Source organism: Erpetoichthys calabaricus, chromosome 1 (genome assembly GCF_900747795.2).
Source record: "Erpetoichthys calabaricus chromosome 1, fErpCal1.3, whole genome shotgun sequence".
NCBI lineage: Eukaryota > Metazoa > Chordata > Cladistia > Polypteriformes > Polypteridae > Erpetoichthys > Erpetoichthys calabaricus.
This window is the reverse complement of record NC_041394.2, coordinates 274002532-274017056: the sequence shown is the minus strand read 5'-3', so window position 1 is coordinate 274017056 and position 14525 is coordinate 274002532. Positions and strand designations below refer to the sequence as shown.

General features: G+C 37.6%; 1 protein-coding gene across 1 annotated transcript in view; it reads right to left on the bottom strand.

The window, feature by feature from the left end:
- The window catches only part of mapk8ip2 (mitogen-activated protein kinase 8 interacting protein 2), a 229654-nt gene extending 218011 nt beyond the window's left edge, over window positions 1–11643 (bottom strand). Inside the window, exon 1 of the mRNA XM_051931561.1 lies at window positions 10775–11643. Coding sequence (XP_051787521.1) covers window positions 10775–10839 — 65 coding nt within the window. The 5' untranslated portion in view covers window positions 10840–11643. The remainder of the gene's footprint in view (window positions 1–10774) is intronic.
- Between the last annotated feature and the right edge of the window lie 2882 nt (window positions 11644–14525).

Genomic DNA, 14525 nt, shown 5'->3' with positions numbered 1-14525 from the left:
TTTATTATATGTTGACTAAAGAACTATCAACAACAAATCAAATCAAGTTAATAATATATTGAACAATTATTATAAATGTAAAGTTTAATAGATCAGACTCTGCAGCTGCATGAATAAAAAAGTACCACTTCCAGTTAGTGGAAATAGTTCAAAAGTTGATAGAAATCTACGTTTTGTACCTAATACTTGTATGTAAAATCTAGTTGACCTAAGTGAAAGCGTACTCAAGTGTTATCGTGTTTACCTACACGCACACACAGACAGACACACAGACATAATTCCAAAAATGGTATTTTCAGACCCAGGGAGGTCTACAACGTCAAGATCCATCAAAATCTCGAAATCGAATTTTTGGATGATTACAATACTTTCCCAATGAGAAACTAAATTGGACTCAGGGAGGTCTAAAACACGCGAGATTCATAAAAAATCTCAAGGTTGAATTTTTGGACGATTACAATACTTTCCCTATACTTCGTATATGATAAAGTAAGAATTAGCATTGAAAAATAAGTGTATATAATTGTCAAAAAATTAATAAAGTAACATAAAAAAGTGTAAAAATAATAAACTCGGCACATCACATTAAAAAACAGTGCATAAAATAAAAAATGGTGTATGAAATTAACATTAAAAATGACTGCATTATATTATCAAAAAATGAATGCATGAAATAAACATTAAATATGGGTGTGTGAAATTAATATTGAAAAAAAGATTGCATTAAATCAACATCCAAAAGACAGTCCGTGAAATAGGAAAAGCTGAAAATGGAAATTAACTTTGCAACAGAACTGGCATCTTGAAAACAGAAATGTTGCTCATCCTCGGAATGCCCAGGAGTCCATTTACCACATCATGCTGTCTCAGGAATTTACCGGCCTTGTTGAACACGTGTGAACTAAAGCACAGTCAAGGATACTAAGAAAATCAAACACTCAAAGTCACACAATTACCCACACATGTTCACGATCATGCAGAGGTGAAGCAACAGTGAAATGGAGACAACAGCGGCTTGGGACTTTGGTAACCAGGGGTCCAGAGTTCTCAGTTGAAATCCCAGCCAATGGATTCCCAGTCCTAAGTCTACTACCCACTGTCCCTCCCTGACATCAGTTAGGTAATACAAGCAATGTTAACTCTTAAAATCAGTCAAAATATAGCCCAACAACAAACCAAGAATTACTAAAGATTTAAAAGAAATGCTAAACAGAAGAAACAGGGCATTTTAATATGGAACCGTAACTGAACAGAAAGAACTACAAATCCTTACACTGGCTCCCAGTTAAGTTTAGGGCAGATTCAAAAGCCTCCTTTTCACATATAAAGCCTTAAATAGCCAAGGTCCGGCTTACTTATTGGAACTTATCATGACTTACAAACCAGAGTGCACATTAAGATCTCAAGATGCCGGTCTGCTTATGATTCTAAGGATTAATAAAATAACAGTGGGAGGTCGAGTTTTTAGTTACAGGGCCCCAAAGCTGTGGAGTGATCTGCCTGCTACTATAAGAGATGCCCCTTTGGTCTCAGCTTTCAAATCCCAGCTGAAGACTCACTACTTCAGTTTAGCATATCCTGACTAGAGCTGTTGTTTAACTGTACAGACTGCATCTCTTGTTAATCATTAGCACTAAAACATAAGTAACATGATAGTTATAATTTGTTACTAACCCACACCTATTCTGTTTCTCTTCTCAGTACTTAAATGTGGCCCTTGGTGCCACTGCCCACCTGCCAAGTGGTTTTGCCTGCCTAAGGTAAAGTCATCCCTGATGGAGGATCACAGGAATTGTCAGGTAGAGTGGTCCTTTCATTGGCTGGCCCAGTGCTGACTCAACTGTGGAATGGCCAATAGGGGGAGGCAGCTTAATGGCCAAGGTCTCCAGGACTCTGAACAAATCCAAATCACATTATGTGATATCATCTGCTGTTGAATTCTGCTCTGTACTTGTAATATTTCTATTGTACTATTATATTGTATTGAGGATTACTTGTGTTTTGTTCTGTGTATTGTATTGACCCCCTGTTTTTGACACCCACTGCATGCCCAACCTACCTGGAAAGGGGTCTCTATTTGAACTGCCCTTCCATTTTTTTTCTCTACAAAGGTTTTTTTGTGAGTTTTTCCTTGCCTTCTTAGAGAGTCAAGGCTGGGGGGCTGTCAAGAGGCAGGGCCTGTTAAAGCTCATTGTGGCACACCTTGGGTAATTTTGGTAAATACAAAAATAAATTGTATTGTATTGTGCAACTTTAGAAGGAGGCGAAACATGAAATAAAGCAGGCAAACATGAAGTATAGGGACAGGATTGAGAATGAACTGTGGACTTAAAACATGGGGTCATGGTGGAATGACATGAAGCTGATGGGTGGCGTTCAAAGTAATACTCATATGGAATCGGCAGGAATTATTAATCTTGACTATCAACTGGTACAAAAGGTCAATGAATTCTGTTTAAAGTTTGAGACACATGGTTTTCCTTCAGAAACAATTCAGGTAAAGACCAGACTCAGGTCTGGGGCTGGAAGTTGGCCCATCTTTGATTAAAATAATGTCAGAAGAGTCGCTCAACAAACTAAAATAAAAGAAAAGTCCTGAACCAGACAGAACAAGTAGGCACCTACTTCAGTCCTGAGCAGAGCAGCTCTGCCCAGCACATTTCAGATGTCTCTGGAAAACAGGTATCTAAACTCTGAAAATGAAGCTGCACATCTAAAAGCCTTAGTAAATTACCTCCCACAAATGGTTTTAACTTTTCATATAGTGAAAGGCTTTGAAAAGTTTATCTTTTGAAGAGTTTAGCTGCTAAACAAATCCCAGGGCCTGTCTGGACCCTTACCAATTTACATAAAGAGCAAAGAGGAGGCAACTGCAAGTCTTCTGATTTTTTTTTTTCAGCTTTTAATACAATCCAGCCTTACATTATAGCTGAGAAGCAGACTGATAAATTCTGTTTGGACAGAATCAGTTCCGATTTGAACTGTCTGTGAAGATGTCATTTCCCTTGCTTGTGTTACAGTATATGGGAGATCCCCCCAAACCTTTGATGGTGTTTTTTGTCTTTATTTTACAACTGTTAAAATTAGCAGTAACATTACCGGTTTGCAGCAGCCTTATCTCACTGCGCTCTATCACAAACAAGTTGGCAAGAAGGCTGCTTTGATTCTTACAGACAACTGCCATTTACTGTTTCCAAAGGTATATTTCTTGCCATTAGGCTACAGATTTAGGTTCCCAGGGGTGAAGAAAATCAAATTTAAAAACACTTTTGTTCTCATAGCAATAAGTACTTTGAATTGCAGTAACCATAGAGATCCTGCTGAGTTATGAATTATTATTTTGTACAGTTGAAATTCGCTATTCTTATTTGAAGAAATTTTATAGGTGTGTGTACTAATTGGAACAATGGTGATCATACATTGGTTTATTTTCTTATATCGTTGTAATAATGTCTTATGTTTTACCAGCTATGCTACCTATCTAACATGGGATGAAATCTAAGTAATCAAAACAGACCTTAGTGTTAACATTTGCTGTGCACCATGCAATATATACATCTTTGTTATATGCCATTTGGTATGGGTAATATTTGTAATGTGCCAACTGTTGGAATGGAAAATTCCATTGATTTTATTACTAAAAATGTTTGTGATGTGCAATTTTTTGGAATGACAGAGATATAGCAACTGGACGGACACACAGACATACACACGAACACATATCCTTTTATTAAGGTGGATACTCTCCTGCTGCAAACAAATTTCCCTCTCGGATAATAATACTTAACCTAACCTAGGCTGCCCAGTACGTGTGACCCAGTTACTGTTTTTTGTGATCTATTGCTGAATAAGAAAAAACAGCAAAATTAGCACCAGCTTTGGAGCCATTACTGCCTTGCTTGTATGTTTTTGCTACACTCACCATTCTTGTTAGGTCATTGAAAGGCTTATGTGACTAGCGAGTGTTTTCTGAGTCATTCCCTCTTATGTATATTAGTCAAAAACTTTCCATCTATTCCCTGTTTTATCTGGAATCTTAAAGCTACCATGATTGACTCAAGCAGACAGGCATAGAATAAAAAACAAATTAAGATGAAGTGCCATCCCCTGCTAAGGACATTATCTTTGATGTTCTTCTAGTAGAAAACAAATTCACATGCAATCATTTAAAAAAAACACTTTTAGTACAACAAACATTGCACAAATTGTTCACCAAAAGAGGATGTTATACTTAAGAGTAATCCATATTATTCAGCTTTAGAAGATACTGTGATTGCCCTCACTCCACCCTACAACTGTTTAAGATTATCTATTATGCCATCTTCAAGTACAGTATATACCCACTAGATGAGGAATCCAAACAGGTTGTTGCCAAACATAATAACTGCCAAATGCAATTGTGAGTTGTACACTTCTGTGTCAAGTAGAGCATCTGAAATTCATTTAGAAAAAAGGAAAGACTTTGCTAAAAAAAAATCACTTTTGCGAGCATTATAAAACTCTACAAAGTTGATTTAGGATTCAACCAAGCTTTATCTATGATTATGAGTTTATTTTGCCCAAAAAAACACATTTGTCATCTCAGTGTGTCAACCCTTGCTTGTCTGCTTCTCTACTCTATGAACGCTGCCTTTACAAAATTGTCACTGCTCTACTCAGTCATATCTATGCTGACCAGCTTATTTACCTCAGTATCATTGAATTTGGTGTTTCTTGAAAAAATATAGCTGTCCCATATGGTTAAATATTTGCCATATATTCACAAATACAGACTTTTTTCAAAATACATCTTTCCAAGAAACAAACTCTCAATTTATTAATTACCTTTGATGTTTTGCTTTATTGTCTTTGTCTTTATGTTTCACTGCTGATTATACACTCACAGAATAAACACTACACTTTAACAACCAACTGAATTTGTAGGGTCTCATTTTCAGTGTGTCACTATTGAAAATCTGTTCATTTAGATCTTAACACACTGCTTTTTAAAAGTCACTCCCACAACCGTAAGGTGAATTCCATAACACTGTTAACACAGCTGAGCATTATGTGGAAGTAAACAGCCCTTCTCTTTTAAGATCTTCTTCTACCTCCTCTTCATATTTTCCCACTACTATGTTTTATAGATTTCGGCCTGATTTTTACGGAGGATGCCTTTCCTGATGCCAACCCTCCCCATATTTCAAAAATTAAAACTATAAAACTATACACATCACATACTATTAAAACAGAGTCACCAAACAAAAAAAAATAAATGAAAATATAAGCAATATATAGTGACATGTCCTGGTAATAGCATAAAAGGTACTACATTACATCATATTTTACATATCAACAAAGCAAACATGTAATCAAAAGTTAGCGTCAGTATTTAAATTTGTATCTTGAAAATCTCTTATTGCAGTTTGTAGGTATGCTGCAGAGGCAGAAACGAATGCGTATAACAGTCACTAAAACCACAACGCAAAATACCTGTTTCTGTAGAGCTAATTTTAGACTTTTATCACAGTCCCACCTATAATTGCCACTAGGATTCTGAACACAAACATGAATTAACAAAAAAATGCATGCAGATTAGGGAATTCAGAAAAGAGAATAAATAAAAAAATAACAAATGTCTGTCTGCCAGGCTGGGAACATTCTCAACAGAAATTTTAAGTAGCTGTGACATGGAAGCCCACACTCTGATTGTGCACACGTCTTCAGCATCACCATTTCTTAAAATTAGACTCCCACTATTTCCAAAGTGTCTGCTCCTTAGGAACCTATTTATATTTGCTTATTGTAAGAGTATGTATTATTTACTTTTTTCTTATATAGTAACCCTTTAATTGAACAATAGGGCTTAGAAGTGCAGAAGCACTCTGGACCACCACTGGGAGTTCAAGGCATATGGCCTAGGGGGGTTCTTGACAGTCTGTATGACACCAGAATCTCTTCTCAAGGTTTACCCAGAAATATTACATGGCCCAGGCCAGACTCAAAAGCTGTGGCTGATCAGTTTCACTTGGAGAGCGCAGAAGGAAGTTGGCAAAACAGCAGATGACTAACACTCAAATCCCAGGAGGGAACAACAGCCTAAAAGAATCGTTTTGATTGTGGAGTTGGTAAATCACTTCAGTATCCTGTATAGATAGGCCTAGATAGGCAACAGGTTTATTGCTTTCTTTTGAGTTGATTTGATAATCTGACGTTTCTCCTTTATAATAATCTAACTGGTGCATAAATTGCCCTTTCCAATTACTAAAGCTTCCTTGACACTGATTTTTCATTTGGGCCAACTAGACAGCACCTTCTACAGGTCGCAGTAGTTTTAAGTTCAGTTTCCAAGCCCCTCTAGGTACCAGCTCCCTGTATAAATGCTCCAAATGTATTATGTGGGAACTTTACTGGGCAGCAGATTGCATTAAAATAATCTTGAGGAGCACTTTTTTTATGTTTTCTAACTAAGTTGCACTTACTCAAAGAAACATACAGTACTGTATATATATCTTAAAATATTGTATGTTTTACTCTAACATAAGGATTTACTTTGTGTACAATGTGTAATCTATTAAAATACTAATATAATGAAAAATGTCTATGGAAAACAAAAAGCCATAAGTTAGACTACTTCTATGAAAAAGTCTTGTCCAACATGTTTAACAAGGTAGCTGTCTCAATTGTATCATGTAATATACATTAAGAGTTGTCAGCTATATTGAATTTAGACTTTAGTTAAGAAAACCAGCTTTTTTGAATAAGGTAAAATTAAACTGAAAGACTCAACCATTTTCTCCAGATTTGGAAGACTGGAAAGGACAACTACAACACTGGTGTAAAATTGTTTTACCTGTTAGTTTCATAAGAATCCAAGAAACAGAAGCTACCAGCTGTATGGATAAACCAAACTCAAGATGCCAGATAGAGCATGTAACCCATAGTGTAAGATATTTTATTCAAAGAGTAGTAAACATATGACAAATTTGATGATTCATATGTACCGAATGTTTTAAGATATATACTATATGTCAAAAAAATATAACAAACAGTCAGATATGCGTAGTACTATATATTTTTACCACTGCTAACATTTAAAAGTCTACCACAAGTGCATTAGTCATCACTACTTTAACAGACACAGTAACTGTTCGCTTATAAACACCACACGGAGGTCACTCTAAAGGCACCCTGTTCAACATATCAATACCCATTTACAGTAATATGAGTCAATGTCAGACAGTATCAAGATTCATATAAATTAGCCAGCTATTTTCTGAAATGCTAGCTTATAATTAAAATATATACCACTGAGAATGACAATGGTCATCTGCACACCACGTTGCATACAAAGTTGGTCAGGTGGCTTCTGTGGCAAATAATAATTGTGAAAGGATGTGATAAAATGTTGTTACCTTATAAGTATCTGTACAAATTGGATAACAAGAAAAACAACACAATGAGGAACTAAAAGTCAAGCTAAACATTAAAAAGAATCATTACAGATATGAGCAGTAAGCAACGACTAAATACTGCTTTGTCTTCTTTCTTAGTCTAGGTAATATTAAAGTAATATTTGATTTTATTGAGATCTAAATTATTTCAAAACATGGTGTGTGACAACTCCCATCATCCTCCAGTACAAATATCTACTGTATAGCATACAGTCCAGTAAAAACATCGATAGCACACAGTAATTGGTTCCAAGAATACAAGTAAGTAACATATAGCAAAATCAATTCCACTTTATTTAGATCAGCTTTCACCGCCAGTGCAATACGCTACAGTACACAGGGGTGAGTGTGCTTTGTACTGGCAGCTACTGGTACAAGCTTTTGATGTAACCAGTCACTTAATGCACACTTGTAAATTAATGACTTGATTATGTAAGTTCAATTTGAAGTTTATATTCTTACTCACTTGTTTCCTACAGAGAAGTGACAGTAGTTTAATGCAAACAGCAATAAACAAAATGCCACAAATTTAATACAACATCTGACAGCATCTATGTGTCAGGTATGCTCATACAGTTGTCAGTATGAGTAGTTGTTGACTGAGTATCTCTATTTCCTTAGAATAAAAACTGTCCTTTAATCTAGTCAAGCAAATTCTAAACATTCGGTAGCATTTACCAGAATGGCCATGGAATAAATACCTTTTGTCAATGTTTTTCTGTATGTGTTATCTCTGAAAATGTAGCAAGGTCGGTTGATTTTCATTCTCATTACATTTACATCTCATCTGACACTAACCACCACTTCTTTATGTAAAGTTCTACAAATGTAATCAGCCTAAATTTAAAGGGAATGAACCCAGAATTGTAGAGTAAAATACTGGACCTGAATGCACACATACATCAACATTTCTTAGGCTCACCTCATGCCATAAGGTACTTTTGAATTGAAAAAGGGCAAACAAGAATCTCATGGAACAGCAGGTAAATGTGCTGAAGCTTCGAAAACTTGTGACCACAATTTTTGGCCATCTCCTTGACTCTACCTTACTATAATCCTATCTCTGACAATACTGCAAATCCTCACACTCTAAAGGCTGTCGTCAAAATATTTACACACCAATGCGCTATGATCAGTTTGTTCAAATACTGTAACTCCTTTAACACTACTAACTACTCGTCTCATCATGGCTAACTGGAAAAAAACATAATGGGCAGCTCATTTTACAATGACAGCCAAAAATTATTTACCATTAGGAAAAAATTAAATTCCATCAACAGGAACATACTCAAAAATCCTTTAGTGCCTGGCCTTTATTTACACTGTTCTCTACCAGCGCAGTTTCTAAGAGTACTGATCATACTAACTCTCCAGTTGGACTTCTAACCCATGCCTTCCCTAGTATCATTATTCTTGTCGTTTCTGACTGGAATGTATTTGATTTGATTCTCATTTGATACTTTGTATGATGTACTCTGCATAAAACAGCAGATATCTGAATTTTACAACACATTGAGTACATTTGTTTCTGAAAGATATGAAATGATAGATAGATAGATAGATAGATAGATAGATAGATAGATAGATAGATAGATAGATAGATAGATAGATAGATAGATAGATAGATAGATAGATAGATAGATAGATAGACTAAACCTCCAGTCCACGTCATTTCCCAACATGGTCATTTCTTTTAAAGCGTAACTACTAAGAGATGTCAATAACTCATTGAACCAGAGGAAAGAAGATCCATTTGACCTTTACCAGCACAGCCATTTTTAAGAGAGTCAGCCAGTGATTCAAATTAACCCCACCTGATCCTCGGGCTAATCCGCTAGAGACCAGGGCTGCTGAGTATGTAATTGTTAGGCGAGGTCCTGTTGCAACATTCAACGTTTTGTCTTTCAGCTACTAAGGCTTCCAATACGAGCTCATAATCTGACAAACGCTATACGATTATTTAAAAAAATTACAATATTTCGGTCGTTTCTTCTAAGGAAGTATAGGTCAACAACAGAAACGTGTTTCTCCGATCTTGGAGTCGACCTCGCTGTCAAAATACGTGAAGCTGTACTCCGGTGATATGACGTCATTTCACGTCACACACTACAGCACACCAAGTAGTTGAGCAGCAAGTGCTAGTAAACCATCTACCGCCCATCATTTAAAATATGCTGGTGATCTGGGCGTAAACTACTAATATGTCTTAAAATGCACGAAATTATTGCTTCAACAAGAATTTATCCAATTAATTATGTTAGTGTTCAAGAGTATAAAACTATATCAATGCCTCACCACTGCTGGCAATCAATTCCGCAAGCAATGCGATTGTAAACTATCTATCTATCTATCTATCTATCTATCTATCTATCTATCTATCTATCTATCTATCTATCTATTATATAGTACCTTTCTATCTATCTATCTATCTATCTATCTATCTATCTATCTATCTATCTATCTATCTATCTATCTATAGAGTCATTCTGTCTATCTAAAACAGATTGAATACATGCTGTCAATTCACGCTATCCTGGGTTTTAACAACTTTGCAAATAATAAAAACACACCTGAATGCCTAAGCCTGACGAAATCAGCTAACGAAAATGGAATCCTTGCGAGCAGTTACATAAGAGTAAAGACCTTGGCTGGTGTGCGGAAAGCCTGACTGGACCCTCTACATAACGCCGCTCCCGCAGACTTTTAAAATAGCGCACTGGTTGTCATCAGCAAAACATGAAGTGCTGCACCACTCTGAAATGTACAGTAATTTTTTTTTCGTGAGGGTAAAGTACTTCCTTTTATAAAATACGGTAATTTCAGTGTGTACTTGCTACCTCCCTAGAATATAAAAACATTAAAGCGATGCTGATGAATCCCTCGTCATCTGTAGCTGGGCGTGGGCCTCTGTAACGCAATGACAAATCACCGAAATACTGAAGTACTATCAATCACCACGATGGAAAATATATTATTTTTCCCAGTTAAAATCGAAATTGTACTTTCTGTGCAGATGCGACTTTTCCGAAACATGGATTACGAGTAATATGGGTACCTGATGTCGTTCTAATCTGCACATGTATTTGTACACAAGCCTACCAGAGCATAACCCGTATTATGCGTAATTCGCCCCCCTCCTCCGAGATGAAGGCGACTGGCATCAAAAATGCCCAGAAAAACAGTAACCTGTGCTAAGGGAATGGTCTCCCTTTGACAGATAGTCTCTGATAAGCAATGACAGGCACGACCTCAGCATCCTAAGGATCTCCGACAGTCTCCCTCGGCTTCTCCGTTTCGATGCTGCCCCGCGCATCGCACATAACGGCTGACGGTGGGCTTACCTGCAACTTGGAGGAGAGAGCGAATGGAAGGTGGAAATTGAAAACATCTCAGCCCTGTCCGCCATCTTCTTCCAGAAATGACTCTAAAGTGACTGCAGATAATCACAAAGCACACAGCCCATTCACAGCTAGAGGGTGCAGGCAGGGATCAGGGGACGAAGGATTTTTCCTCGCTCCCTCTCTCTCTCTTTCCCTCTCTCGTTCTGTCTGTCTTACGGCAACACTGCAGATGTAGTTGGCAAACTGAGCGGCTCCACACGTGCACCCTTCAAAGTCTGCTTATTTGGGTTTGTTTTGGCTTTTTTAATTGTTTGTTTTTAATGTCTCGATCCGGAAAAAGTGTCGCCGTCTGATGAAGCATCGCATGTGCTCACATTCAGGAAGAAGTGAACGCCGGAGCGCAGAGATTCAGTACAGCCGGCTTGGTGAAAAACACACACTCACAAACATATGGAAGCGCTGCACCCTCCCAGGAAAGGTCGCTCAGCTCATGTCATCTGGTAGAATACAGCGCAGAGAGGGCACTCGGAGAAATGACAAACATTAAAAATGCTTGCGTAAAGAACGATTTAGGATAGCTGAATTGAAAAAAAAGATAAATCCGTCTTCTTTCACGATTTACTGCTTCCTTCTTAGTCACGAATGGCTGATATCACATAAATTAAACAATCGGACGACACTGGGCTCCCACTCTTAAAAAAAACACACAACAAATGATGGGTTTGTCAATCGTGTACTGGTAAATTCTCTAGTGCGGCACCTAAATCCAAATATGCGTAACAGCAACGAGAAGCGGCTCCAGCGCAACCCAGCAATCAAAACTCTGCATTGCATAGAAATGCTGTATCACAGGCGTCATCGAGCGCGGCCCCGCCTGCCACGAGCTGGGATGCACAGGCGCTTCCCTAGTAACCCGCGGCCACGGAAAACAGTGCGGCTCACTCAAACACCAATAGAGGGAATTTGTAAAGCCGCCCAGAAACGTCCGCTTAAATACATATCCACACGTTAATCATGGGCTTTTTTTAGCAGGGATTATCAACCATTCCGAAGCTGCTCAGTTTAGGGTTGGTTCCAACCTTGGGTCTGATGCTGAAGAGTTTCCGTTAGACAACAGGCGACCCAAAACTGGATTAAGCAATATAAAAAAAAGTAGACAAATAGATGGTTAGAAGGATCACTTAAAATGTGCCTGATCAATATTCTTCCTTTTGCTATATCCTTGTACCTTCATATAATATCAGACGGAAAACACACAGCTTTTATCTAGGGTGATATACATCAACTGATCAATACTGTACTTCGAAAATCGCTTTGTTATAGATCTTGTGGAAAATTCCTTCAGTGCTCTTGAATAATTTCGTATAAATACTAACATTTTGAACTATGAAAAATTCAGTCTTACTTGTTGACTTGGGCTGGTCAGTTTGTTTTTTTTATGTTCACTTAATATCCACATAATACAATATGTCAGTTTCTAACCCGCTTCATCCAGAGAGTTGTGCATGAGGGTAGTAATAAATACATGAGTTGGAAAATATTGTATTGTGTAGTGGTTAAGGCTTTTGGACCTCAAACCTTGAGGCTCTGAGTTCAAATCTCACAGCTAATGCTGTGTGACCATGAGCACATCACTTCACCTACCTGTGCTCCAATAGCAAAAACAAAAGATATGTAACCATTTTATCCCAAAAGTTGTAAATCACCTTGGATAACGGTGTCAGCCAATGTAAATGTTAGGTTAGGCGGTCATTTAGCTGTACAGATGTCGAGTATCATGTTACTGGTTGAACTTTAAGGACCATCATACCATGCCCCGCCTAATATTTCAGACACCCCTCTTTACCATTTTTACAGCCACAGTGGCTAGAAACCAACAACAAGAGGCAGCATATGATAATGTAAGATAACTTATCTTGTTATTGAAATACACGTATATTGCTTCTGCTTACACTCTTAAAAATAACAGTATATTTTAATGGAATTTTACTGGGTTCTGTAGTTATTTGTTTAATATTTTCTTGAAAAAGAACCATTTGAGTCTGTGCTTTTTTTTGGCATATGAATTTGGGTCATTGGTTTTTGAAAAGGTTCTGAGCATATGTGAACACAATAGAAATCTCTATTGTATAGTAGGCTGCAGGCAGCCAGAATTAGCCTTTGTTATTATAAGCAGCAAAAGTCCCTTTAAAATCCTGAACTCATTGATATTTCACATATCTCTTATTATGTACATTCATTGCCATTTAAGGAACAAGTTACACAACTAAAACCTTATAGGTGGCCCTTTTGGAACTAAATATGGATCCTTTAGATAGATAGATAGATAGATAGGGTGTCACTCTGTGGAACCACTCTGACTTCTTTATTTTTAGGAGAGTATTACTACTATGGGCGGCACAGTGGCACTGCTGCCTCACAGCAAGGAGACCTGGGTTCGCTTCCTGGGTCCTCACTGCATGGAGTTTGTATGTTCTCCCAGTGTCTGCATGGGGTTCCTCCCACAGTCCAAAGACATGCAGGTTAGGTGCATTGGCGAGCCTAAATTGTCCCTGGTGTGTGGGTGTGTGTGCCCTGCAGTGGGCTGGCTACCTGCCCTGGGATTTGTTCCTGCCTTGTGCCCTGTGTTGGCTGAGATTGTCTCCAGCAGACCCCCGTGACCCTGTGTTAGGATATAGCGGGTTGGACAATCACTGACTGACTGACTGATGACTACTACTGCAATTCCAAGAGCAAAACTTAAAAGAAGTGGTGAGGCGGCTTTCTGCTGTTATGCACCTAAAATCTGGAATAGCCTGCCAGTAGGAATTCGCCAGGCTAATACAGTGGAGCACTTTAAAAAACTACTGAAAACACATTACTTTAACATGGCCTTCTCATAACTTCACTGTAATTTAATCCTGACACTCTGTATATCCAATTCATTATAATAACTATTCATTCAAAATTTGTACTAACCCCTACTCTCTCTTCTGTTTTCTTTTCCGGTGTCCTATTGGTGGTGGCTTGTGCCACCACCATCTACCCAAAGCACCATGATGTTCCAACAATGATGGATGGATTAAAAGCCAGAAGTCTGTATAACCATCAGCATCAAGTGACTCCGTGAGAACCCTAACTACAAAGAGGACTATTTCATTTATGTTAGGTAGAATGCCCAAAGGGGACTGGGCGGTCTCGTGGCCTGGAACCCCTACAGATTTTATTTTTTTCTCCAGCCTTCTGGAGTTTTTTTTTGTTTTTTCTGTCCACCCTGGCCATCGGACCTTACTCCTTTTTATGTTAACTAAGGTTGTCTTATTTTAATTTCTTATTTGTCTTTTATTCTTCTTTTCTTCATTATGTAAAGCACTTTGAGCTACTTTTTGCATGAAAATGTGCTATATAAATAAATGTTGTTGTTGTTAGTGTTATTATTGGTGGTAGTAGTAGTATTTGTACTGTTGTTGTCATTTGTTCACTCATTTTCAAAACTGCTTGTTAGAGCTACACCTTTGCAATGAGCATTTTTTAAATTAATCTACTGTCACCATCATCCTTCATCATTGTACAAGCTGTTGAAATATAATTGCAAAAAAATGAAAACCTGAAAAATTACAATTTTGTGCTCTTTGTTCACAGGTATTTTTACGGTATTTATACAGTGGAAACCTCATTATCATGCAAGTATTCCAGATACTTGCCTACTGCACCTCTTAATTATCTGGGTGTACAAGGTAGAGCAGAGCACTGTTGTTTCACTGTGTCCAGA